The following is a 27,698-nucleotide window of genomic DNA, read 5'->3' as shown; positions in this document are numbered from 1 at the left end:
GTAGGAGGGAGGGAGAGTGTGAGTTGGAAACAATAAATATGGGTAAAATAGGAAATCAACACAAAAAAGTAGAGACAACTTTTAAGTGTCTCTTATATATAGGAACATGCCATAAGCATCAAATGTCTCTTATAATAAGGAACGGAGGGAGTATAATTTAACGTTACATAAAAAGACAATTTAGAGAGATTACGTCACATTCATTAGAATTAAGCAATTTAGTTAACTTTTTTTAAATCTATTCAGGTCAAACAATGAGTTCTCAGATTAATGACTGAATGGGTATTAAATATTGGTAAATTTTTTTAAACAAATTCATTTTCAGGTAAAAATTAATGACTCATTTATCATTTCTCTGTAGTTTTGATGATGAGGTGATTAAAACTTAAAAGTGCCTTGTAATGAGAATCGAAAGGAGTGCTTTGATCTGGCTTAAATCTTGATAGCTAGCATTGAATACGCATCGTATCAATCTGATACTAATAATTAATTAGGTTTTTTTTCAGAGATAATTAATTAAGATGAAATATATGAACTTTGCTCCAGCTTTCTTGTCAGTCCTTAAAACGATATAGTTCGTGTGTGTCAAATCAAAATCATTAGCAGGGTCGAAGGTTAGAGTCATAAATTAAATAGATTTAAATAAAGCAGTGTGTCTTGATTTGTGGATTTTTTGTTTGACACGTGTGCATTATTTGTGTCCCTTAATTTGAAGAGCTTCAGATTAATGAGAAAATTACATATATCAAACCTTGATTAATGATTTAACAGTCACCGTACCACACACACACACAAGGTTGCTTTCTACACATAAATATATTACATACAATTTCATATCAAGTTATAAGCAGGTCGTTTTCTATATTGAAATTTGTCATTGCATAATATCCACTTGTTGCGAAAATTTTAGTGATTATATATATTGCTCATATGAAACTGCACAGTGATTTCCTTTTTTTTTAAAAAAAACTTTTGGCATCTCCCACGAAATTGAATTTGAATACACAGTATAAAAATTACTACATGACCACTAATTAAAGTTGGTTTCTTAGCCCTAAATAACTGCTACTTCGTTTAAATAATTCAATTAATGTGTAATTAGCTACCTAGGTCAAGGATGAAAGAGAAAGACGGGAGGGATGGGATTGGTGGTTTTGAAAACTGAGAAGACGTGAATATAGATTTGGTCGGAAGAATTAATGGTGTGATTAAGGACGAATGAAAAGACGTAAACAATTAATCCAAAACCGACTAAACAGGTGAAGATCTACAAGTAGTGAAAAGGGGCGTGTCTCCCTTGACCTCATCTTGCCCCCATGAGAGCCATGCCCTCTCTTCACGTCTTTATTTGATGTCTACATCTGTTAACGTCTTCACCGAAAGTTCAAAATCCCCGCAAAGATAAAGACGGCTTCTTTATCTCTCTGCATTGCTCAAAAACAAAAAAGTTGACCTAATTAAGTTGGTAGCAGGCACAATAATATCCCTGCAAAATCAAAGACTTTAAAAGTATCTACGTGCATGCATACATACATACCGTTTATTCACCAACAAAACTATCATGCTACCTCTGCGCCTAAATATAAGATTTAGCATTATAAGTACACTAGATCTTATACCTCATCTGGTTTTTAATATGAGAGCTAGTTGACTAATTTGAGTAGATTAAGAAAATTAGTTAAGTTATTTATTTATAATAAATATGTGTTGTCTTTTCTAAAATATCCTCCAGTTTTTAATATAAGAGCTAGTTGATTAATTTGAGTATATTAAAAAAATTAGTTAAATCATTTATTGGTAATAAATATGTGTTGTTTTTTCTAAAATATCCTTATTAATCAAATGTATTTGCTAGAACTACTATTATTATGAGAATTACATTAAGAAAAAATAGATAAATATGACAAATAAAATGGATATTAAGGATCAGAAGTAGTATTATCTAAAGTTGAGGTAGAAATCTACCCACTTGCATTGTAAGTATTCCCCTACATACGTCCGAGACCATAAAATTGAACAAAATGCCATGCTTGATCAGTATATAGCCAACGTTTGTTATTTTATTATGATGATTGGGCACCGAGTGGGTCCCATCGTACTAAAGTAAGAGAAGTTAATTATATGTACCAGGCATGGCATTTTTTGCTCCATTTGATAATGTTAATGTGCACTGTGTGACATTTACACCTAAAGAAGCTTTATGCTATGTCATATCAACATTGAAAAAAATACTTCCTGGGTAGATTTAATTTCCATCTTAATCTTATTAATAACAAGATTTGAGCTCATGTTCTAGTTGAATATTAATCGCATCCTTAATTACCATTTATTGATATGCACTATACTTCTTTTGGAATTTTCTTTATTTTTCCAGTCTGTTTTAGTTGAAATTGTTTCTTTATGCTATTAAATTGTGGAGATCAAGTTATCCATGTCTGGTTTTTTCACTATATATTTCATTTCTTATAAGTAAAATCTTTTATGATGATACTGTCATGAATTAGTATTAGATACAAATATCTTCATACGATTGTTAAAAAAAAAGAAAATTTGCCATACTTATCAAATATGTGTTGTCTGTGTTTGATTAATTAATCGGTCATATAAATTAAATGTCCGTGCTAAGTTGGGAAAAAATAATTATAATTATTAAATGCTTTAACACAATATAGTAGCCTTGTTAATTGATTTGATGGATCATTGAATTGAATTTGAGTCGGTTTGAAAATTCAGTAGTATCTGATTTATTGGTCAGCCTCATAACAAAATTTGCTGGGCTTCTTGTGGTGTTACACATTAAAATAAATTCAAACCAATAAAATCATATTCTTAATTAGGATTGGAAAATTTGAAACATACTATATATAACAGAGTTTATGCCTAGATATATAGCTAATTAACTGTTAATCATTTAAGGATTAATTTTTCATAACAGGTTCATAATCCAAGTCGTGACCAAACAAGGGGCTAAATAACCTAATGAATTTTATTGTATTTTAACTATTAAGGTTCTTTTCACTTCAAGGCAAAGACCTACATAACCTAATTTTTACCTTCTAGGATCCGTTGTACTAACCCAAACTAAAATCCCTATTTCTTGATTCATAAGGATTAATATAAAAAGTGCGAGTCTTTGGATAATAAAATACTTTTGTGGACTTTCATGATTATTATTGTTATTTAATCTGACTATCTTGACTCCCCTTAACAGATCTTCTGTTATTAAATTCATTGACAAGTAATTCTCAACAATTAAGGGGGAAAAAAGAGAACAAGTTAGATAGGTCGACGAAGAAATTCTGAATCCACAAAAACGCACGTGCCCTTATGGACTACCTAGAAAAATACAAAATATTATAAAATTCATATGTGATGTAAATAAGCAGGGTAAAAGAGAAGTATTGTTCTTTCTAATCTCAATAAAGAGCATTATACTACCTCTGGTCCTTAATATAAGATGCTGTTTGATTTTTATTTTGATTCTGAATATAAGATCACAATCTATTTTGTCTATCATATTTATGTATTTTTTCTAAGGAAGTCCTTCTAATATTGATGCTTCTAGCCAATACATTTGATTAGTAAGGATATTTTAGAAAAAATAACAACTATTCATTACAAATAACTAACTTACCTTATTTCCTTAATATTTTCAAATTAATCAACTAGGTCTTATAATTAGAACCGGAGGTAGTATATATTAATTATATTTTAATTATTCACATTAATCTCTAATAAACTGCACTGCCCATAAGTTATGAATTGCTACTATTATACGCTTCTCATTTCATTGACTCTGTATAATACCTAAGGCACACACTGGAGATATATATATATATATATATATATAAAGGGGGGGGGAGGTGCTGGTGGAGTTATCAAGTTAACTGTTTCTTGTGGAGGAGAGGGAGAGAAAGAGACATAAAAGGAGGAGGAAGAAGAAGGAAAGAAGAGAGGTGGTTGATGCTGATATGGACCAGTGGAAACTTCTGGACTTAGTGATTTTGTTAAAGTCAAGCAAGTTGAGTAGTAAGAGGAACAAAGATTAATAATTCTCGCCCGCCTTATTAGGGTTTTCACACAGCAAAAAGAGAATTAAAGGGCCAATTTTGTTGGCTCACGCATACATCTATATTCCGGCCTTATTTATTGATTCGACTTATTATTGTTTTTCTAGTTATCTATTAAAATTTGTATAAGCTGATAAATGACCCATATTACTTATTGTAGTACGGTTTTTTTTTTGAAGTTGGCAAATTAATTATAAATGATAGAATTAATTCACAAATAAATTAGAGACAATGGAGTTATCTATATAAATCTTAAACTTTAGGAATGTGTTTTTGTGAGAATATAAAAGTCAAGGAGATTACTATACACGCGCACATATTCTAATTAATGAAGTTCAAAAGGCATTTTATACTCTCTCTGTCCCTTATTATAAGATCTTTTTAACTAAATTGTGAGATTTAAAAAGACAGTTAAAATTAGTTAAAAGCAATCAATATGTAGCAAATGCAATTTTTTTCAAATATACATCTATATATAAATGGATAAATGTGAGATAAATGAAGAAAAAATATGTTAAATACATTAAATTAGGGATAAAATAGGTAATAATGCATCAAATGTTCAGACAAACTCAAAGAGGATCTTATAAAGAGGGACAAACCCATTGAAAAAATCGGATCTTATAATAAGAGACGGAGGGAGTACATTTTGCCTTCATAAATTTTTAATTATCTAATTTACCCGCCAAGAACTCATCTCATGTTTTATTTCTGTTTTGCAATTTCAATGTTAAACCAACTGTAATTTTTGTGGTTGAGTAAAATATTTTAGAAACACAAATATATAATTTATAGCAGACCGCATCCCACGCGGCAAAGCTTGGTATCGTCAAGTGGTCGCAATAATTATTGGGATGTGCTCTAAAGTTCAATCGCTGCTTTAGGGCTCACACAAATTAAAGAGGATGTTATATATTCACATCATCGTCACGTGTCACATGTAATATCATAATCTTAGATTATAACTCAGTTATTTCTTAATGAACATATTTTATTTAGAACACAAACTAGCTACTTTCACGAAAACCGAAAAACAATAGACATAATTTGAAAAATTAGAAGGAACGTTTTGCAAATATATGTTGTATATGAAGAGTTGATAGCTGTGATATATATATGTGTGTATATCTTCTGTCACTTATTATCAGAATTTCCCCATATATACTTTTAATAATAATGTGAAAAATTATAAAGTGGCTTTTAAATTTTAATTTTCAGCACTGCATATCATTTTTTAATCATATGTGAAAAAAGTAGAAATGAAAAATGTAAATACATAACTAGGTAAAACTAATTTTGTGAATGCATATGTTCCTATATACTCCTCCGCATATAGGATCTGATTGTTGAGTTGATTTTGATCCTAAATCTGATTATTGAGTTGATTTTGATTCTAAATATAAGACATATTTTTCATATTTATCAGTTGTTTTTAAATTATGCCTATTGATATTCCCTCAAGCATGATCAAATGAAAGGGGAAGAGATAATATTAAGGAAGATGATTATGGTATTTTAAGAAAAACATGTTATATTTCTTATAATTAATTAACCTATCTAACTTTTTTAATCTAATCAAATTAGTTAAATAAGTATTATATTAAAGACCAGAGGAGTATTTTATTTCTTTTGACCATTTCCGATATATTTTATTTCAAACCACACAATTCAAACATGAGCGGGGCCCTCATTACTCATATTTTGTACATATACCACGTGAAAAGAAAGGTAAGCCAGGACAAAATAAAGAGAAGTCATTGCCTTGCAAAGACTTGGGTGGAGGAAATGAAATGACAGGAAGTGGATGGCAAGAAAGGAAAAGGAAAAGAAATGACAGAAAGTGAAGACACAGAAAATAACATCGACGAAGAAATATAAAGCTAAGGGACAAGGAGAGGGTTCGCAGTGCTCTGTACCTGTCTGCTTGATTAGAAGGCATCCTACTTGTTTGGATATGGGATTTTCTTACTACTGGCTGGCTTAGTCCACTATAACTCATTGTTTGGATTTCTGAACAATTGAAATTTGGCTACACATTTAACTATGCAAAAAAGAATGGACCAAAAAACAAAAAAACTATGCAAAAAGAAAAATTATTCATAGATAGCATCACGACTCTACGTAATTAATAATGTATTATTCATTTTTAAAAATAATTCAAAATATATATCCTTATTTGATCCTCATTTTAATTAGAATTGGTAAAATGGGTCAAGTTGACAAGTATAATGTGCCAGCACGGCACAGGCTATGATAGGTTTGGGTTGGCAAAAGAACCACTTCAAATTTGAATACATATTATTTTTCAATAAAAAAAATCTGAATCTCATTTAATTCATCATCTCTTTTTATGTCACTCCGTCTGCATTTAAAAATTGTAGCGCTTGATATAGGATAGTTAACGTTGCAAAAAACCAAAAAAAGAAAAAGAAAATAAGAAAGTATAGTTATTATTCCCTCCGTTCCCTATTATAAGAAACATTTGATACTTATGGCATGTTTCTGTATATAAGAGACACTTAAAAGTTGTCTCTACTTTTTGTGTTGATTTCCTATTTTACCCATATTTATTATCTCCAACTCACACTCTCTCTCCCTCCCACTTCTCTTTCTTTTAATAATTTAATTGTTCTCTCTCATGCTCTCTCTCCTTATAATTGAGGGCATTTTTGGGGAAAAAATTATATTTTTTACACATTGATTGTTCTTAACTAATTTTAACTATTTTTTTTATCAACGTAATTCGGTTATTTGTCTCTTATAATAAGGAACGGAGGGAGTAGTTTGCAATAAATTCTTGTTTTTTTTAATTTTCCTGAAATATAAAGCGTAATTTTCATTCACTTTTTGAGTCATGGTTTTATTTCATTCCACTAAACTGTTTATCTCCTATACATACATATATATATATATATATATATATATATAATGAAAACTGAAGGGCGTGAAACAGCAAATGTAAGCATTTTTGAATGATGTGTAATAAGATACTCCTCCGATCCTAAATATAAGAAACTTATATACACTAGTATAAGGATCTTATATTTAGGACATGAGGAGTAATATATATGCGTAGGACACAAAAAAAAAAAAAAGAGGTTGCAAGAATAAAACTTGTGAGCTTATTATATAATCACAGGGATTAAATGAGTTTCCCATAAGAAAAGCAAGAGGGAGTGAGAAAATACGTGGGAAATCGCCTTCATCTGGTAAATTCCGCCCCCTTTCAACATGCAACATCTACCTACCTCCTCTCATGCGACCTCATCATTAATATTCCCGCCTCCTATATCTCTCCATTAACTTCTTCAACAAATTATAGTTTATTTTCAAAGTAAAAAATCACTTTTAAAATATTTATTTTCGGATTTTGTCCTAATTAAATGTCTGATAAATATTTTTCTCTCATTTGTTAATATATTGGGTCTACATAAGGGTAAAATTCATTTTAGTTTCTACGAAAAGAATTGCATATACTACCTCCCGTCCTTAATATAAGATCCTATTTGATTTTTATTTTGATCCTAAATATAAGACCCCAATTCACTTTGTCTTTCATATTTATACTTTTTTTTTTCAAAATAGCCTTTCTAATAATAATAGTTCTAGTCAATTCACTTGATTAGTAAGGATATTTTAGGAAAGATAAAACATATTTAGAACAAATAACTAACTCAACTTACTTCCTTAATCTTCTCAAATTAGTCAATTGGCTTTTATAATTAGGACCGGTGGTACGTAGGATTAAAAGATGAAAGGGATGATGAGAGATAGAATTAAAAGGGGGGAATAAGTGAAAGTCAAAGCGGATGAATGAATGGGAGAAAAGGGGATAGTTAATTAGGTGGAGAAGAGAATTAATTGGTTGAAGGATAAAAATAATAATAATAATTTAGAAAGGGGAAGAAGGGATTAATATTAAAATAATAATAATTAATTAAAATGGTATGGAGAATAGATTAGGAGAATGAAATATGATTGGAAGAGAATGGAGGCGGGCGGACGGGGAGGGGGATGAATAAACTAGAAAGTAGGCTAATTGAATGAAACGCAGCTGTTGACATCCACTTCCAACCACTTACCCTCCCTCCCCTCAACTGCCCTAATTAGTACGTCAACACACTTCCATCCCCTCGCCCTCTCCTTTCACTTGCCCGCCTCACTTTTATTACTCTTCCCGGAAAACTACGGGCTTGTTTGGTTTCTTATTTTAAAAATAATTTTTTGTTTTTAAAAACAAAAAAATAAAAAAATTTGTTTGATAGCAGAATTATTGCTCTCTCCCAAAAACTACTACTTCTTCTGGTCTTATATATAAGTTTCAAATAACCGAATTATGTTTAATAAACTAATAGTTAAAATTAGTTAAAAATAATAAATAAATCATAAATGCATTTTTGTTTTTCAAATTTAACCTTATTTGGTAAGAGAGTAAATAAGAGAGGCAATAAATTAAAAAAAAAATATAGATATAATATTATGAGAGAGATGAAGCACTAAATACAGTCAACTAAGGACAAAATAGGAAAAAAAAGTAACAAATATTCAAACAAACTCAAAAATAAAGCTTATATTTTAGACCAGACCCTTTTTTAAAAGTGAAGCTTATATATAGGATTGGAGGGAGTATATCATTATATTCTACTATTATTTTACCTAATAAATCTCGTTCGTTCCAATATATACATTATATCTGACAAAATTTAATATTACATCAATTTAATTAGACATGCTTCTTCTTTATATCCACTCATTGTATCCTTTACATAAAATTTGAACTTACAATTTTTGGTGTTGTTAGACTATAAGGTCGTGGCTGACCATATGCGTGTATAACCTTCTTAAAAAAAGGGAGTTTTAATGGATTTATTAAATATATAGATGACTTAGATATGGCAAAAAGATGCGTGCAAGATAAAAAGATACTATTTCTTACTAATGGACCCAATATGCATGCGCTTGGGAATATATAACATTTATTTAATATTCATTTTCAATATTTGGATCTCAAAAATTGTTCAACAACATCACCATCTTCTTCCTCCTCTCGCCCTTTTTAAACCCCATTTGCTCCCTCCCTCTTTCTCTCTCTCTCAAGCCTAGCCATCATCACAACGAATCTCCTCTCTCCTCTCTTTTGTCATGGTCATGGGAGCTTTCCGACGTCGTTTTGAACCCATCTCGAAATGCACCACCGATCAACGTTCCAACCAGACGGTGGCGTCCGACCTCGACGGCACTCTCCTCGTGTCCCGTAGCGCCTTCCCTTACTACATGCTCGTCGCTCTCGAGGCCGGAAGCATCCTCCGCGCCCTCCTCCTCCTCGCCTCTGTCCCCTTCGTCTACTTCACCTACATATTCCTCTCTGAAACCCTCGCCATCAAGACCCTCATCTTCCTCACCTTCGCCGGCCTCAAGATCCGCGACGTCGAGATCGTCGCCCGGTCGGTTCTGCCACGGTTCTACGCGGAGGACGTCCACCCGGACGCATGGCGGGTGTTCAACTCCTTCGGTAAGCGGTACATTGTGACGGCGAGCCCGAGAGTAATGGTGGAGCCGTTCGTGAAGACATTCTTGGGGGTGGACAGGGTGCTGGGGACGGAGCTACAGGTGACAGCATCAGGGAGAGCCACCGGACTGGTGAAGAAGCCGGGAGTGCTGGTGGGTGAGCACAAGAAGGTGGTGGTGATGAAGGAGTTTGGGTCGCCGGCGAACTTGCCGGATTTAGGACTGGGAGATAGCGAGAGCGATCATGAATTCATGTCAATTTGCAAGGTATTATTACTATCGTATTAATAATCATATAGTACAGTAGTAGTAATATCTGCGAAATGTTTTTCTGTTTTCACCGCCAGAACTTCAATTTGGTTTCACTTTTCACTTTTATTAATTTAATTTATTACCCTCGTCTTTCTGCTTCTGGGGCCAGTTTTGTCTCTGAGTTTTTATTCAAGAGCCATCACAAACTTTATAACTGCTCTTATTAGTTATTACTATTTCCCTTATATAATTAATTAAAATCAATAGATTGTTATAGATTAATACATGAGCAGAACAAAGTACCCCTGCCAAATATACAGTGATCTTTTTTTTTTAAAACTGTTTTGTGATACATGGAAGAGAAGAATGGCACAGGAGAATAATATTAAATATGGGACCAACGTTTTATCCATTGATATATTTTATTTGTATACAAATATACTATAAATAATCAGATGCTACTAAACATGGTCCATATTTTCTTTTTAATTAAATTTGTATAAATATAGCCTGTGCTACGTTACTTTTTTCTTTTCTTCTTTTTTGAGGATAGCAATTTTTCAAAGTGAATCTTAATTAAATTGCCAAAATAGAGGTATGTTATTTTTCATGGACCGAAAAAAAGGAACATATTAAATAACATAACTTGAACTAATTTTAAAACCAATTTTTCTGCGTTAAAAAAGATATGACCCACCAATAAATATACAATTTATAGAAAAATTCTATAAAAATGAATTTAGGTTTGGTGGGAGTGTTAATGGCCAAGGAAAAATGAGCTGCTGCTCACGTGCCTTTTCTTCTGGTGCAGCTACGTGTGTGTGTGTAATTTTTCTCTCTCACGGAATGAGACCTCCAACTGATATCTGTTGGGCTTTTTAATTTCATTCACTTCCTGTAATGGTCCCCCTTAGTTGTTTTGAATTTGGTCCGTTTTATAAATACTTCGCCCTCCATTGCTCCCTCTGTTTTATTCTTCTTTTCTTTTTCTCTAACCCTTTTAACTATTTCCTGCTACTAATAATAACTGGCATCTCTCTTTACTTTGTTATTTCTCAAGTCAATGATTGGTCCTTTTGTTACTCTCCATAAGTTCCTCATGCCTTACCCACTCTTTTAGAATTTGACGCTCAACAGTATAGTCAACCCAGTCCCTGTGTTTTTTTCCTCCCATGCAATAATTGTGAAATCTTTGTCATTTAATTTGCATAGTGCTTAGTTCATCATTGAGTAGTATCTAAGCATCATTCTTGTGACCTTCCTTGTTATATTGGTGCTGTGTGTGGGTTGAGTTTTGAGTTTTTTTTTTTCAGTAATTTTATCAAACAGTTATCATGCAGGTTTCATGTTCTGTTCTTGGGAAAAATTCGTGTGTTCTGTAAATATTGGGGTAGTTCATGGGCTGAAATTTCATTTACTGAGTAATTTTATCAAAGTTTTATCATAATAAACATTGCCCTACATAGTTTGTCATCATTCACTAGTAAGCCTAATTCCTGTGACTTTACGATTGACCTCTTTACACTCTGCAAATTGAAGCTGTTTATGGGCTGAGTTCTGATTATTAATTAATCATATCAAACAGCTATGATGCAATATGCAAGTGGATGAAATGCCTTGCACAGTTAATTATGAAATTAGGTCTGAATTTTTGGCTTAAACTTTCAAAGAAGAAACTTAATTAAATTGCTCATCTTCGTACACTTCTTAGTGAACAAGAACGCTTAATTTATGACTCTGGAAGATAAGTAAATTTTGTTGAATTTTTTGTTTCCTCTGCAGGAAGCATATAAAGTGCCAAGGACCAAGTGTGAGCCACTACCAAGGAACAAACTTTTAAGCCCTGTTATCTTCCATGAGGGTCGCTTAGTGCAAAGGCCAACCCCTCTTGTAGCACTCTTGACCTTCTTGTGGATGCCAATTGGTATTATAATCTCAATCTTAAGGGTATACCTTAACATCCCTTTGCCTGAAAGGCTTGCTTGGTATAACTATAAGCTTCTGGGAATAAGGGTCATAGTGAAGGGCACCCCACCCCCACCCCCAAAGAAAGGCCAAAGTGGAGTCCTGTTTGTATGTAACCACCGTACAGTTTTAGACCCTGTGGTCACCGCAGTTGCACTTAAAAGAAAAATCAGCTGTGTCACTTATAGCATAAGCAAGTTCAGTGAAATGATATCACCAATCAAAGCTGTGGCATTATCAAGGGAAAGAGAGAAAGATGCAGCAAACATTAAGAAATTACTTGAAGAAGGTGACTTGGTGATTTGCCCTGAAGGTACTACTTGTAGAGAGCCATTTCTTCTGAGGTTTAGTGCTCTTTTCGCTGAGCTAACTGATAGAATCGTCCCTGTTGCTATCAACACAAAGCAGAGAGTGTTTTATGGTACATCAGTTCGTGGGTTTAAGTTCTTGGACCCTTATTTTGTGTTCATGAACCCTATGCCCACCTATGAGATCACCTTCTTGAATCAGCTTCCCACTGAACTGACATGCAAGGGAGGCAAATCTGCCATTGAAGTTGCAAATTACATCCAAAGGGTTCTTGGAGGAACTCTGGGTTTTGAATGCACAAACTTGACAAGGAAGGATAAGTACGCCATGCTCGCAGGAACAGATGGGAGGGTTCCATCTAAGAAAGAGAGCGCCTCAAATTGAAAAGAGAGACAAGAAGAACAAGAAGAAGGCAATCAGATCATCCCTTTTGATTGTGAATCTGCATCTTTCACGTATCTTTCTAAAGCGTTTAGAAGCAAGCATGATAGTAATAAGAATTTGATTATTGTAATGATGATATTGGTCATAAAAAAAGGTTCAACGATGATTTATATGTATCCAGTGATTCTGATATAAAACAAAAAATATAGTTTCTGCAATTGGTTCAGTCGTGAATTGTTAGAAATGTGCCGTCAAAGGTTTCTTACCAAACAATTTTTGCAGTAAACGATGGTAGTTATGGCAAGTAGAGAGTGATAGAGATGGGGCTTTGTGGGACAGCAAAAGAAAACTGACATGCATGATCAAAAACAACATAAATGTCTTGTTATACGAAGAAGCACTGAAGCAAGTACGATTAGGAGAAGTTAATAGGATCCTTCTGTTATGTCGAGACGTCTTATTCAGAAAGCAACCTGGTAGACAGAAGGAGTAAATAATTTCGGGGAACACAACGCACGCACCCCATTAAAATTACTTGAAATGACACTCAGTCTATTATACTAATATATACTTTCTCCCTTGTTTTGGTTTGGATTTTTTATTTTTTATCCTTCTAAATATATGTCTTCTTTCAAATTTTTAAGTTATAATCATTCATTATTTTTAAGGGTTAATATCATCTATTGTCTCTAAATTTGATCTTATTTTCATTTTAGTCCCTGAAATTTGAGACCAGTGATTTGATTTTTGAAATTTGACGTCATTTTAATTCACCTAATGATTTTTGGTCCTTGAAACAAGGCTTTTAGATTCAAATTTAAGGATCAAAACTAAAATGAACTCAATTTTACGAAAAGATGACATTAACCCTTTTTCAACAATATGCCTGTTAGATAGATGGTATTAAATGAAAGCAATTGACTTTTTGGCATCATAAATAAAAGTGATTAAAATTTAAAATAGTATAGATTTTATGGAGCATAGATTTTTTTTTTTCCTTAGTCTTTTGTTTTTTCTTATGAGAACAAGTAAATGGGAACGGAATAAAATTACCAAGTTCAGACAAGAGAGGTAGCGGGCTAGGTTCAACCTATTTGACTATGATGTCTGAACCAGCTTGCTTAGCTATATCACATAATGAAGAGAAATATTGCATACTACCTCTGATCTAAATATAAAACTAGTTGATTAATTTGATAGGTTAAAAAAATATATTAAGTTAGTTATTTATAATAAATATATGTTATCTTTTCTAAAATATACTTGTTTATCAAATTTATTGGCTAAAACTATTATTATTGGAAGTACTATTTTGAAAAAAATATATATATGAGAGACAAAATAGATTAATATTTTATATTTAAGGACCAAAATAAAAGGTCAAACGAATTCTTATATTAAGAACCAGCAGTAGTATATAGTGCCCTTCATACTGGACAACGATTTTCCTGCTATTTATTTCCAGTTTTAAATATAAAATTTACTTTTTAATACAATTTGCACTGCAAACTACAAAGTGAATCTCATATCTAAGGTAGGAGATAGTACCTGTCATCACAAAAAATAATTTTTGCAAAAACTGAGAGAATATAATAATCATTGAATCACACTAATTTTTGTAAAATTAAGCTATTTAGTACTTTTCTAGAATGCTTTTAACATAACACATTAGAATTGATAAGTAGTGTGAAAGATGAGAAAAAATATTATGTGATAAATAAATAATGTGAAATTGAAGGAATATGTGTGTGTGTGTGTGGAGAAGGATGTGGAGGCTAATGATGAAAAGATGTAGTACATGGGTTTGGCAATTGGGTACAGGTTGATGAAATGAAGGAGCAGAAAAAACGGGTGGAAGAGAGGGGACCAGGTGGGATGTGCCTATTAACTAATAAGATTCTGAGTTTGAGGAATCTACATGCCACAGTGCCACGTGGACGTGACTGATGGGTCGTAAATATCGGTGATTGATTCCTCCTCCTGTCGTATTCTGCTCTCTGTTCCCACCGTCTCTTGCCACTCCCCATTCTTCTCCCCCTTCCTCCTCCTTTCATATTCTTCCCATTCATCAATCAATCTCCATTCTCCTTCCATTTTCCTATACTACCTGGTCATAATTATAAGAATCAATTGATTAATTTAAAGAGATTAAAGAAGTAAGTTGAGTTAGTTATTTGTCCTAAATAGGTGTTGTCTTTCCTAAAATATCTTTGCTAATCAAGTGTATTGACTAGAATTATAATTATTAAAAGGACTATCTTGGAAAAAGTTAAATAAATATGAGAGATAAAGTGGATTGAGATTTTATATTTAGGACCAAAACAAAAGTTAAATAGAGTCTTATATTAAGGACTGAAGGTAGTACACAATCAATTCCTTTCCTGGGTATTCTTCAAATATTTTTTAAAAGCATTTTTCATGTACCTGAAAATTTATATGTTCACTTGCAAAGTGCTGCTTAAACAAGAATGCCAATTATCTCATACCATAAAAGAAGAATGTCAATGATCTCGTAACCTTGTGAAAGAAGCATAGCAGCATAAATATATAGGGGTGGGTAAGGATTGGAAATGAAAGGAAAGTTCAGGTGGGCCTCTTCACGGCCCATTCATTTCATGTCGGCCCATATTTTTCTCAGCCCATCCCACTCAAACCCTTTATTCAATAACATCCTGCTTCCACATGAAACTCTCTAGGTACTGGCTTCCTTTCCCCAGAGAATGAAAGGAGCCCAAGATAAATTCAAGAGAAGCGATAAACAAGGCCGGGGTGGGTCCTGTGCGTCGGTACAGGCCCTGGTCCCGGCTCCACCAACCAAAACCCCAGTGTCACAGATGTCAAGAAAAAAACACTATCAACAAGTATTAGTCCAAGTAGAAAGGATTTGGACACTTTAAATATTATGTTTGGGTTTGATTCTTGAAACGATGTGTACAGAACAAATGCTATTGGGAAAGGTTCTCGTTACGACGCCTGACAGTATTTCGAGAGATTATTCTCTCACAATTAGAATGGGAAGATACTCTAAAAAAAAAAAGAGAAAAAAGAAGGAAGTAAAGCACTTTCTTTTTTATTTTTCCTTTTTTCAGTTTGGAGGCTTGTGCGGTAGGCCATCTTTGCCTGTGCGGTGTCTCAAGGCTAGAGCTACCGGTAGGCTTCCATCACACTCCATCTTCACACTCATCAGATCACAATTCGCCTGACGAGGTCGGATTGTCATTCCACTGGTTATCGTCTGAACGGAGAGGTTAGAGATCCAGAAGTAGGAAGAAACGAAGGATTGAAGGGATATCAGAGGTTGTTCGACATGGACGTGGTCAAGTCGCAGCAGATATCGTCGAGGCCCATCGAGAATGTGATAGTACACCCTCTGGTTCTTCTGAGCATTGTCGATAACTACAACCGAGTCGCGAAGGACACGCGCAAGCGGGTCGTCGGGGTCTTGCTCGGCAGCTCCTTCAAAGGCACTGTCGATGTTTCCAACAGCTATGCAGGTCTGCGTCTGTCACTTCACTTTCAATTTCAATTTCCTGACCGATTATATGGGAGAAGCTTGCGAATTTACTTCTAAAAGCTCAGAGCAGAAAGAATTTTTGGGGGATTAGAAACATTTTGCCGTCTTTCGGGTCCAGTAAGCTGGGAATTTGGATTATGTGTGTGACTTTGATCATGAATTTGTACTTTTGTCGATTTCCTTTTACAATTGGAAGAGCACGACTTCTGGGTTTGAGTCTATATATTTTTGGCATAATCATTTCTCTTCTTTTGATCTTTGCGATTCAGACATGCTAATGTTTTGGGAAACATACATTTGGATTTGTTTAAACTTGTGGAAGCGAACGTTTTCATTGATACAGGCATTCTGCTTTCATTCTTGTTAACCCAGCAGGGGAATTAGGATTAGTTTTGCGGCCTTGCGACTTTGGCCTCAATTTATTCTTCTGTGGATTTCTCATCAGAAATTGCAGATAATGTCTGGCTTTTGGCTTACAGACATTGGACAATGTATATAATACGTGATTCAATAAATGTTTAGTAGTGACTTAATTACCTTAACATGATATCATCATTTTAGAGAGCAATTCAGTGTGTTTGTGTTTCTATAATGACAGTTCCTTTTGAGGAAGACGACAAGGACCCAAGTATTTGGTTCCTTGACCACAACTACCACGAGGCAATGTTTTCTATGTTCAAGAGAATAAATGGTAATCTCGCTTTCTACAATGTATTGTAGGTCTCATCTTTGAATTTTGAGTGACGTCATATTCCCATTCACTTGGTAATATACGGACTCTTGATGGCTGTGTTTCAGCCAAGGAGCATGTTGTGGGATGGTACAGTACAGGCCCAAAACTTAGAGAGAATGATTTGGACATTCACAGATTATTCCACAAGTAAGAATATACGTCTGTGTCTTTCTGAAGAATATCATTGAAAGATCTGAATTTCTGTTTCATTTCGCTTTCTCTGCATGTTAGTTTTGTTGGTTTTGCCCACACGGTCCAGGCGTTTTTGACTGCATGTAATTTTGTTGTGCCAATTGAATTTTGATGTTTCCTTCTCGATGTTTATGTAAACTGTGAAGCTTGATTTTCATTCAAATACTGTCGCATGGGGAAAAAAAAAGAGTAGTGACCCGTGCATCTATATTAATATTGTGGTGTGAGATTTCTACCTGACGTTTTCTTTTCTTCTCAAATTTTCTAGCTTGCTCTTCTCATCAATTGACCCGTTTATCCTTTGTTAGCTATGTACAAAATCCGGTCTTGGTCATTATTGATGTGCAACCTAAGGAGCTTGGTATACCCACAAAAGCTTACTATGATGTTGAAGAAGTGAAGGAGGTGAGACCAATACGATGCATCTGAAATGTTCTGTTATAGAGATTAATAACTGGCAATGAAAGAGCTGTAGAATATAAATTAATTATAGTTTTATTCGAAATCTTAACCAAAAGATACTTTTGTTTTATGATCACAGAATGCTACCCAAAAAAGTCAGAAGGTTTTTGTGCATGTCCCTTCCGAAATTGCTGCTCATGATGTCGAGGAAATTGGTAAGATGAACAAAAATGTTGCATTTAGTTTCAGCTGCACTTCATCACAGCAACTAAAGCTAGAAGTTGACTTATTTTCGTATTTGGTCTTACTTGTCCAATAGTGGCAATAACATCTTGTATTTACAGGAGTTGAACACTTGTTAAGAGATGTGAAAGATACAACCATCAGTACACTTGCAACTGAGGTTCCACCTGCTCACTTCCTTCTCCTTTATCCTTTCCAGTAGCGTACACTGTTTTCAAGTCTATCTCCTTCATCACTAACTTGAGAACTGTACCATTGTTTGTATACCTTTTGAAGCAGAAATTTAATTAGTAGCAAATCACCTACTTTGTTGCTTGTTCAGGTTTCTGATAAACTTGCAGCCTTAAAGGGTTTAGATGCTAGATTAATAGAGATACGTGGTTACCTTGATTTGGTTATTGAAGGAAGGCTTCCATTAAACCATGAGATACTTTACCATCTGCAGGTACAATTGCTATTACTTAAATTTGGGATATCCGCAGCTACATTGTGTCATATCATTAAACCTATATCTAAGTATTTTTATGGCTGTTTTTCTAATTGATCACTTGATTTTCTTTTTGATTTTCCTTGAAAGAAGATGATCGCTCCGTTATAAGGAAATTTCCCATGAAATATATTTCAAAACCTAGTTTCCGATTACTTGTTAGTTTTTTATTTTTTTTTTTTGCTTTTTTTTTCCTTTGGGGGGGGGGGGTTTATTGAGGCATGTGGCTGTCATAATTCAGATTATCATGCCTTCACTTGTATAAGGAGTCATTACTAAAGAGTTTAGTAGGTCAAGTATTTACTGTCACTGTCAGAAAGGTACCCGCAAGAAATCTCCCATGGTTTGAACTAAAGAAAGTTCTCATGGCCATAATGCAAATTTGCCATATACTGAGTAGTCTTTGCATAATTTGAGATACATAAGTAGTTGAGATTTTGCAGGATGTGTTCAACCATTGTCCGAATCTCAATGTTTCTGAGTTAATCAAGGCCTTTGCAGGTAACCCTCATGGAACAATGAATATTCTCATTCCTTTTTAACTTGACTATGTCGACTTGTTTTTAATAAGAATGCCGTTTTCCTTTGTATTTCTTTTATGCAGTAAAAACAAACGACATGATGTTGGTCACATATCTATCCTCTCTCATCCGTAGTGTGGTTGCGCTTCACAACTTGATAAACAACAAGGTGACTGACTATTCTACTTCTAAAGATGGATTTGAGGAATGGATGTGGTTGCGGTATCCGCAGAACATTCTAAATTTCGTGTTTTATTTCAGATGCTGAACAAGGAACACGAGAAAGCTGAAGATGCAAAGCCAGTTGCAGTTCCTGCTGTGAGTGGCAGCTGATTATGATGGCGAATCTGCTATTGAAGTTGCAAATTACATCCAAAGGGCTTTTGCAGGAACTTTGGGTTTTTAATGCACCAATTTGATAAGGAAGGATAAGTTTGCCATGCTCGCGGGAACAGGTGAGAGGATTCAATTCAATCCAAGAAAAGAGAGCCTCAAATTGAAAAGAGGGACAACAAGGCGATCATCCCTTGTGATGATACTTCCTTCTTCTGTTCCTATGTACCTATTCTTATTTAGATTTTCATCTTATCTCTAAATATGTGTTTTGTCCTAAATTTCAAAGATAACTATTATTTGTCTCCATTAGTACCACTGTTAGATGTAGGACGTTAAATCAAGATAGTTAAGATTTAAAATATTGTGATATTAAATGAAGAAAAAAACTGAGGGAAAAAAAATTCTTCATATGGTACATAAATTTTGTTTTCTCATTAATTTGTGTTTTCTTCCTATAAAGACAAGTAAATAAAAATAGATGAGGAATTACTAACTAAATTCAGACACGAGAGGTAACTAGGTTAATATATTTGATGACATTGATGGTTTAAGTAGCTTGCTGAGGCATATCGCAAAATCGAGAATGATAGAGAGCCCATGGCATTGACAAGGGTCATTGTGTTTCGACTACTACTATTAACCGATCTGTGTATTTAACTAATAAGATCATGAGTTTGAGAATATTTACGTTGTGATAATCAAATTATGATGTCCATCACATCCAAATATACGAGTACTCGTGAGTAGGAGCAAGCTCTTGTGATAAAGAAGCTGGCCAGCTTCATCATTGGCTTCATGGCCTTGAGCTGGGTATGGAACCGTCTAGACGAATCAGGATAGGACAGACATAAACAACCTTAAAACATGCTAATGACCTTGTGAATCAATGACATTAGTTTCGCTTATAAGTCACGGGTTCAATTCGACTAGTTTCGAGCTTATGATAGCTTGCCCCTTTTACTAAAATAAACATAACAGAAAAAATGAAGAGGGTTTGGGAGCAGAAACATTAGAGAGGAAAAGGTCGGATGGTTTCGATGGTAGGCCGAGTGGGGGGTCCACAAAGATTTTGGGCCTCTCCACGTACGGCCCATTTGGATATTCATTTCGATTCGGCCCATCCACTACCCCAAACTTGCTTTCATCCATAAATAATAGGGAAATTACAATCAAATCCTATAAAAAGAAAAAAATTACAAAATAAGAGGTTGTTATAAGATTTGTCATTAGATGTTACTCATGTTGTTATTGAGATTTTTTAGTAATTATTTTTCTTCTATGAAATTGATTGTAATTCTTTGGATAATACTCATATCTTATTTTGTTTTTTTATTTTTGCTTTTTTTTTTGGGGAAGCATTTTCTTGTGCCGTTAGGCGTTGGCCATCCGCCTCAAGGCGCGAGCCACCGGGAGACTTCCATCATACGCCATCTTCACACTCATCACTCTCACATTGTAATTCGCCTGAAGAGGGTGTGATCGTGATTCTATTGGGTATAGTCTGAACGGAGGTTAGAGATCCAAAAGGAGGAAGAAACGAAGGATTGAGGGGATATCAGAGGTTGCTCAACATGGACGTGAATAAGTCGCCGCAAATGTCGTCGGGGCCCATCAAGAAGGTGTTAATACACCCTCTGGTTCTTCTAAGCATCGTCGATCACTACAATCGTGTCTCCCAGCAATCGTTTAGGCGGGTCGTCGGAGTCTTGCTCGGCACCTCCTTCCAAGGCATTGTCGATGTTTCCAACAGCTATGCAGGTCTGCGTCTGGTCACTTCAATTTCAATTTCCCGACAGATTTTATGCAAGAAGCATTCGAATTTACTTCTAAAAACTCGGGGGAGAAAGATTTTTTGGTAGATTAGAAACATTTTGCTGGCTTAAGGGTCAAGCAAGCCGGGAATTAGGATTGTGTGCGTGACTTTAGTCATGAATTTGTACTTCCTTCCTTTTACGATCGGAAGAACACAACTTCTCGGTTTAAGTCTACACTTCTGCATAGTCATTTCTTTTCTTTTGATACGCTAATTGGGGAAGCGAACATTTTTATTGATAAAAGCATTGTGCTTTCATTCTTGTTAACCAAGAAGGGAAATGAGGATTAGGTTTGTGACATTGTCACTTTGGCCTCAAGTTATTCTTCTGTGGATTCCAGATTAGAACTGGCGCGCGATGTCCGGCCATTGGCTTACCGACATTGGATACTAAATATGTGATTCAGTATATGTACTTAGAGTAGCAATTTTCAGTATGTTTGTGTTTCTGTAATGACAGTTCCTTTTGAGGAAGAAGTCACGGACCCAAGTGTCTGGTCCCTTAACCACAACTACCATGAGGCAATGCTTTCTATGTTCAAGAAAATAAATGGTAATCTTGCTTGCTACAATGAATTGCAAGTCTCCTTTTAGAATTTTAAGTGATGTCATATTGCCATTTTCCCCTGTAATGTAGGGACTCTTGGTGGCTATGTTTCAGATAAGGAGCATGTTGTGGGATGGTACAGTACAGGCCCAAAACTTCGAGCAAATGATCTGGACATACATAGATTATTCCACAAGTAAGATTTTGTGTCTTTCTTTCTGAAGAATATCTGGGAAAGATCTGGATTTGTTGTGGTGTAAAATCATTTTGTTTTGTCTGCATGATAGTTTTGTTGGTTTTGCCCACATGGACCAGGCCATTTTGATTGTGTAATTTTGTTTGTGCCAATTGAATTTTGATGTTTCCTTCTCGATGGTTATGTATACTGTGAAGCTTGATTTTTATTCAGATATTGTCATATATATGGAAAAAAAGTTGTGACTCATACATATATATATTATTACGTTTGATTTTTGATATGAAAGTTACAAAATTAATTTGTGTATTTGTATTAAGGAAATTAGTTTAGCTAGTTATTTATAATGAATGTATGTTGATTTTCCTTAAATATTCTATTAAATTATATGCAGTGGAACCATCCTGCCCGTTTAATGGCATCTCCTTACTATGTGCAATCCATAGAGATACTTTGAGGGAAAAAATTATAAATTTGATAGACAAAGTTGATTTAAATCTTATATTTTTGCTTTTCTTTTCAAGTTTTCAAGCTTGCTCTTCTCCTCAATTGACTTCTTTATCCCTTGTTAGCTATGTTCCAAATCCGATCTTGGTCATTACTGATGTGCGATCTAGGGAGCCAGGTATCCCAACAAATGCTTACTATGATGTTGAAGAAGGGAAGGAGGTGAGACCAATATGATGATGCATGTGAAATGTTCTTCCATAGAAATAATTGGCAATGAAAGAGCTATAGAATATAAATTCCTTATAATTTTATTCAAACATATTAACCAAAAGATACATTTGTTTTATTATGACAGAATCCTACCCAAAAAAGTCAGAAGGTTTTTGTTCATGTCCCTTCGGAAATTGCTGCTGATGAGGTTGAGGAAATTGGTAAGATGAGCAAAAATGTTGCCGTTACTTTGAGCTGCACTTCATCAGAGCGACTAAAGTTAGAAATTGACTTATTTTTGGATTAGATTTTACTTGTCCAATATTAGCAATAACATCTTGTATTTACAGGAGTTGGACACTTGTTAAGAGATGTGAAAGATACAACCATCAGTACACTTGCAACTGAGGTTCCACCTGCTCACTTCCTTCCCCTTTATCCTTTCCAGCAGCGTACACTGTTTTCAAGTCTATCTCCTTCCTCATTAACTTGAGAACTGTACAATTGTTTGTATGCCGTTTGAAGCAGAAAGTTAATTAGCAAATTACCTACTTTGTTGCTTGTTCAGGTTTCTGATAAACTTACAGCCATTAAGGGTTTAGATGCTAGATTAAGAAGGATAAGTTGGTACCTTGGTTTGCTTATTATTGGATGGTATCCATTAAACCATGAGGTACTCTGCCATCTGCAGGTACAATTGCTATTACTTTAATTTGGGATATCCACAGCTACATTGCGTCATGTCATTTAACCTGCATATATAACTGAATATTTGTATGACTGCTTTTCTAATTTGCCAAGTAGTTGAGATTCGCAGGATGTGGTCAACCACTGTCCGAATCTGAATGTTCCTGAGTTAATCAAGGCCTTTGTAGGTAAGGCCCATGGAACAATGAATATTCTCTTTCCCATCTAACTTAAATCTATCAACGTGTTTTTAATAAGAATGCCATACATGTTCCTTTGTATTTGTGTTATGCAGTAAAATCAAACGACATGATGTGGGTCATATATCTAACCGCTCTCATCCGTTGTGTCATTGCGCTACACAACTTGATAAACAACAAGGTGACCTAACTATATATACTGTACTTCTAAGGATGGATTATTTGAGGAATGGATCGATGTGGTTGCCCCCGCAGCATTCTAAATTCCGTGTTTTGTTTCAGATTCTGTACAAGGAATACGAGAAAGCTGAAGATGCAAAGCTACTTGCATTTGAGTCATATCATTCTTGATACATTTACGGGGCTTTTACTTTAGGCTTCGTTGGTTGAACTCTGGCCATTTTTGTCATTAAGATGTACTGCTGATCCTAGTCTAGTGTCGTCAAGCTTAGCTTGCCTGTTGTATTCCCAAAAAAGATGTGCTGCTGATCAAAATCTTTACCCTTCTTATCCCTCGCCCATATAATTTTTTGGTCAATGAGGTGAAGGTTCTGTTCAGGTACATTTACCTGCTTTTGTAATGAAATTCATCGTTACGTTTCCTTGTTGAGTAGTTTATGATCCTTAATGGGTGAGATAAATAATTATCCGATACAAATGTTTTGGTTGACGGATATATTGTGGTTCAAATTAAATTTTAGTGAAAACATAAAAATTCAAATTCAAATAGTAGAAAAATAAAAAAAATTAAAGTAAGAATAATAACAAAATAATGAGAACCAGCTAAGCATATGAAAATCACACTATTCACGATAAAATTGTTAATGATCTTCCAAGAAAATATAATCCAGACTCTGGGATAAAATAGAATAAAATTAGAAGAGACTTTTGTAAGTATCAGGCGTTGACAAAAAAAGATTATTGTACTTCGGTCCTTAATATTTAAGCTAGTTGGAGAATTGGATTGGCTTTAATATATAAAACTTCAATTCGCTTTATCTCTTATCTTTTCCAAAATATCCTTAAAATATTCATAAGATAATTTCAATCACCCAACGCCCACAATTGAAGGCAATAGTTTAAGGAGATCAACACATATTTGTGACGAATAATTAACATAACTAATTTTTTTTAATATCTTTAAATTAGTTATCTAACTCTCATATTAAAAATCATAAGTAGTATATACACTACTTTCAATACTAAATATAAGATCTAGTTTTGTAGTGAAAGTATTACCAGACATCATATATATTTTAATTTAATATTTAAATGAAGAAATAAAAACATACTTTTTTTGTGGGGATGAATGGAGAAGTCGATGAAGAAAGATGGGGTAATAATTAATAAATCGTTTTCCCGGGAAGCTCGCGGAGTTTATGCGCCTGAGGACATGACAGAATATGAAGTTTCATAAAAACTTTTTAGCCACGGTAACCAAAATGGTAAACGTCATGTGATCCAGACTGAAGATAGTATTTATTTGCCTTTTTTTTCCCCCATTTCTGGGAAGTGTCTCTTTCTGTTTAGTATTTGTTTACAACTTTGCATGAACTGGCTTAAAGAACCATTAAACCCATTTCAGTCACATTAATCGTTGAATGTTAACTCTTGAGGGAAAAGAGAACGGAGTCCCTGCAATTCTATGCTTTCTTGTCTGACTTCGTAAACCTCGTCTGATTTTGAATCCATTTTTTGCGTCAGGCATTCTGTTCTTGGAATTGCTATTTTGTGGAGAAACCATGATCAGAGCTTCAGGGGACAGGAGGTTATGTTCGGTATCCATCAGAATATGCTTTCTTAAGTTCCTTTATTTGCATTTTGTTCCTGTTTATCTGAATCCTCTTGCTGGACGTCTACTGGAAAGCAAAACTGGTTGGAGGGCTCGAGGTGCCTTTAAGTTCCTTAAAATAGATGAGGAATTCGACATATTGAAGGTTGCTGATTATAAAGGGCTTGAATAAGTTTACTGGCTTTGCTGACTATTTAAAAAAAAAAATTTGCATTAATGATTTTGCCCTCTGGCCTGTATTTTAGAATGACTATTTGATATTTGATTGAAACTTTAAATATGAAACCTTTGGACGTAATTTAAATTAACCACTCGCTATTAAATTCTTGGCAATGCGATCGTTTTTCTTTACACTCTGTAGTAGCCTGCAACACTAAATTTGTACATTTATATGGTATTGTCTGGCCTCTGATCCTACAGTCTTTGGTATATAGCCTGCAACGCTATATTTGTACATTTACATGTCCAATTCCATAAAGGTGTACCTTTGTCCTTAAGTCCCTCTCAACTTCTCGAGATATTTTCTTTGCTGGGGTGAGAGGTTCTGCAGATTTATTCACTTCCTCTGGTAGCTGGAGTCAGGTACTGGTGAATGAATTTATATGGGCATTTTTTTTAAATCGTTTCTAAGGCATTCATTTGAAGAGATGTGATCGTATTTTAATTTTATGACTTGTTCTTGTTCATCTGCAATGGCAAAATGCTCTATGAAGATGAGCGTCTAAATTAAAGTTGCTGCAAAATCCACTCCATTGTTCTTGCCAGTTAAATTCTCTGGTTCCTTCTAGCAAACAATGTCTGGACGACGATTTAGGCGGTTGTTGTCATGCATAGAAGGTTTGTAGAACTCATGATAAAGCCTTCTATTTTTCATTCTTGGACAATCCTTGAAGGGTTTAACTGATGTTGCCCGCATTCCTAAGGAGAAGTGAAGTTTCTTTACATAAAGATGTAACAGTGGGGGAGACTTATGATTAACACTAAAATGAAAATCACAAACCTAAAGGCAAATACCACATGACTTTGAAAGCTATCTCCACATTTCATGGATGTAGTACTCTCTTAAAAAAGAATGATAAAATCCTTTAATATCAGTTAAACAAGTCTTCTAAAGGGAACCGTGAGCCAACTAGATATACAAAGGAATATAGTGGTACTTTGTAACAAAAAGAAAAGCGCTGAGTTACTTTCTAAATTGATTTGATTCATAATAGCATGCCTTTTGTATGGTTAGAAACTACTCATGAGAGTATCTGAAGTTTCAGTTGGTGAAATTGTTGTGCAGTTCTATGTTCTTGCTGCATACTCATTAATTGTCGTTGAAAAGTGATACAAGCGTATTAACTGTCTTTGAAAGTGTACTCCGAACTTCATAATATCATGTTATTTTCAGCCTGTGTTTTCATAATTTTTACTCTTCAATCTATATACCTGGATCATCATAACATCTGCCTGCGTCACCTTTTCATGTGCAGCTGAAATTATTCTTCCCTTTGTCAACTTTTATCAAAACCAAAAAGCAGCAGCAATTCTAGCATAGGTAGGGATTTTGGTTTCCCCTTTTCCTACTACTCTAACTTTTGAGAAATATTATGTTCTCCATAGTTTCTTTCTAAATTTTCTTCCTCCCAGGTGGATTTGCCATTTCTCAAGAATTGAGAGTCATGACAGTAGCCCATCTGTTTTGGGACAAACGCGCCTGAAATTTGAATTTGGCACCCAACGTATAAGTTACAGGTGCCAAAACTGATTTTGACCTTACCGATTTAAGGTAATTTTTACATAGGAGGGGAGGTGGTTATTCTTATTTCTACTAATTTTCTCGACGTGCTGTTTAGTATATAGGTATCCTGATTCCCAATGTGAATTGAGTACATATTAATAACAACTTTTTAAGAATGAGAGGTAAGCAAAAGTTAATCTTCTTCTACTGCTTATGAGATGTTTAACACAGAAGTTCTAAATTTTCTTCATATTTTTTTGGCCAAATTTCTTTCATATTCACTCAAACAGCTCAAAAGTAGATTTCCAAGCGTCTGGAAAAGTAACACTTCTTTAACTATCAAATCCTTGAGTTTTTATGGTTACCCCTTCAGATGCATTTGCAGCTCGTGAAATTATTCCCTTGCAGAAGGATTCAAAAGATCAGCATCACCTGCTTGAGAAGGATGAAAGTCCCTCCAGGATAGATGATGAAAGCAATAAGGTATCCTATAGCAAAAGGGAAATTGACAGGAAGAAATTATAATTATGGATTATTTTTCATCATATGCAAATTGTTTTATTACTTGGCTTTGACTGGGATTCAAACTCGGATTCTTCAGCCCTCCCTGAATGCAATTTAATGAGTACAAGCATCGTGCTCCAAGAAAAACGTTTTTGCTCATTTATCTTCCAGTCTTGTTTTCACTGCTCTTGTGGGCAATTAGAATGCTCCAATAGGATCTATATCATTAAGGCATACGCAGTCTCAAATTTACCAGGATCTTGGTTGGTATGATACCGATCGCTCATGAGAGCCATCCAGTCATGGAATCCGAGAATTTTAGTCTCACCTTGGATTCTTGATCATGCTAGTCACCTTTTTGTTCTTTTCTTACTAAAATATGGCTAGTGGACCAACCATTATTACCGTACGTGTGAACTGTGGCTATTTCTTTTTCTGCCTGAACAATCATTGCCTGCCTGGCATCTTCCTTTCTGTAACAAGATTTTGAAATTCTAAAATTCCTTTCAGATATGAGATAAACTCCAAGCTTATTACTGTTCCACTGGATGATGCCGATGGTGATACTGTTGCTTCAACGAGGTTCTTCGACATAAGCTAAACAAAAAGACAAGGTAAACTGTTTCCTCCATTATTTCCTATGCTTTTTCATATGGCAAC

The 27,698-nt window shown here is 34.5% G+C and overlaps 3 protein-coding genes across 4 annotated transcripts; all 3 read left to right on the top strand.

Annotated features, from left to right (window-relative positions):
* The first annotated feature begins 9,152 nt into the window (after positions 1–9,152).
* LOC114722485 (glycerol-3-phosphate 2-O-acyltransferase 6-like) lies at positions 9,153–12,728 on the top strand. The gene is made up of 2 exons (XM_028908532.1): positions 9,153–9,845; positions 11,613–12,728. Exons 1-2 carry the CDS (start codon positions 9,213–9,215, stop codon positions 12,486–12,488), a joined length of 1,509 nt encoding a protein of 502 aa, XP_028764365.1. The 5' UTR covers positions 9,153–9,212; the 3' UTR covers positions 12,489–12,728.
* A 2,901-nt stretch (positions 12,729–15,629) lies between these two features.
* On the top strand, positions 15,630–19,190 carry LOC114722486 (26S proteasome non-ATPase regulatory subunit 7 homolog A). The gene is made up of 10 exons (XM_028908533.1): positions 15,630–15,982; positions 16,601–16,693; positions 16,801–16,882; positions 17,236–17,332; positions 17,469–17,544; positions 17,674–17,732; positions 17,895–18,017; positions 18,503–18,560; positions 18,664–18,749; positions 18,842–19,190. Exons 1-10 carry the CDS (start codon positions 15,796–15,798, stop codon positions 18,911–18,913), a joined length of 933 nt encoding a protein of 310 aa, XP_028764366.1. The 5' UTR covers positions 15,630–15,795; the 3' UTR covers positions 18,914–19,190.
* Positions 19,191–20,434: 1,244 nt separating this feature from the next.
* LOC114722466 (26S proteasome non-ATPase regulatory subunit 7 homolog A-like) lies at positions 20,435–23,636 on the top strand. Of its 2 annotated transcripts, none has more exons than XM_028908503.1 (10): positions 20,435–20,674; positions 21,190–21,282; positions 21,391–21,472; positions 22,045–22,141; positions 22,278–22,353; positions 22,483–22,541; positions 22,701–22,823; positions 22,950–23,007; positions 23,115–23,200; positions 23,302–23,636. In XM_028908503.1, the coding sequence occupies exons 1-10, from the start codon at positions 20,488–20,490 to the stop codon at positions 23,368–23,370; spliced, it is 930 nt and encodes a 309-aa protein (XP_028764336.1). In that variant the 5' UTR covers positions 20,435–20,487; the 3' UTR covers positions 23,371–23,636. The 2 variants fall into 2 exon arrangements, with proteins under 2 accessions (XP_028764336.1, XP_028764335.1); XM_028908502.1 differs by having other exon boundaries at positions 21,367–21,472.
* Positions 23,637–27,698: the final 4,062 nt, after the last annotated feature.

Source organism: Neltuma alba, unplaced genomic scaffold (assembly GCF_004799145.2).
Source record: "Neltuma alba isolate B1F8T4 unplaced genomic scaffold, ASM479914v2 tig00012095_pilon, whole genome shotgun sequence".
NCBI classification, from domain to species: Eukaryota; Viridiplantae; Streptophyta; class Magnoliopsida; order Fabales; family Fabaceae; genus Neltuma; species Neltuma alba.
This window is presented reverse-complemented; position numbering and strand designations above follow the sequence as displayed.

What these genes read in the sequence shown, in the direction of transcription:
- LOC114722466 (XM_028908502.1), top strand. Translation starts at nt 20,488, where the DNA reads ATGGACGTGAATAAGTCGCCGCAAATGTCGTCGGGGCCCATCAAGAAG. An exon ending in TATGTTCAAGAAAATAAATG is followed by an intron (nt 21,283 to 21,366) that starts GTAATCTTGCTT and finishes CCTGTAATGTAG; the next exon opens with GGACTCTTGGTGGCTATGTT. An exon ending in TCAGTACACTTGCAACTGAG is followed by an intron (nt 22,542 to 22,700) that starts GTTCCACCTGCT and finishes TTGCTTGTTCAG; the next exon opens with GTTTCTGATAAACTTACAGC.
- LOC114722486 (XM_028908533.1), top strand. Translation starts at nt 15,796, where the DNA reads ATGGACGTGGTCAAGTCGCAGCAGATATCGTCGAGGCCCATCGAGAAT. An exon ending in TGTTTCCAACAGCTATGCAG is followed by an intron (nt 15,983 to 16,600) that starts GTCTGCGTCTGT and finishes CTATAATGACAG; the next exon opens with TTCCTTTTGAGGAAGACGAC. An exon ending in AGATACTTTACCATCTGCAG is followed by an intron (nt 18,018 to 18,502) that starts GTACAATTGCTA and finishes GAGATTTTGCAG; the next exon opens with GATGTGTTCAACCATTGTCC.
- LOC114722485 (XM_028908532.1), top strand. Translation starts at nt 9,213, where the DNA reads ATGGTCATGGGAGCTTTCCGACGTCGTTTTGAACCCATCTCGAAATGC. An exon ending in AATTCATGTCAATTTGCAAG is followed by an intron (nt 9,846 to 11,612) that starts GTATTATTACTA and finishes TTTCCTCTGCAG; the next exon opens with GAAGCATATAAAGTGCCAAG.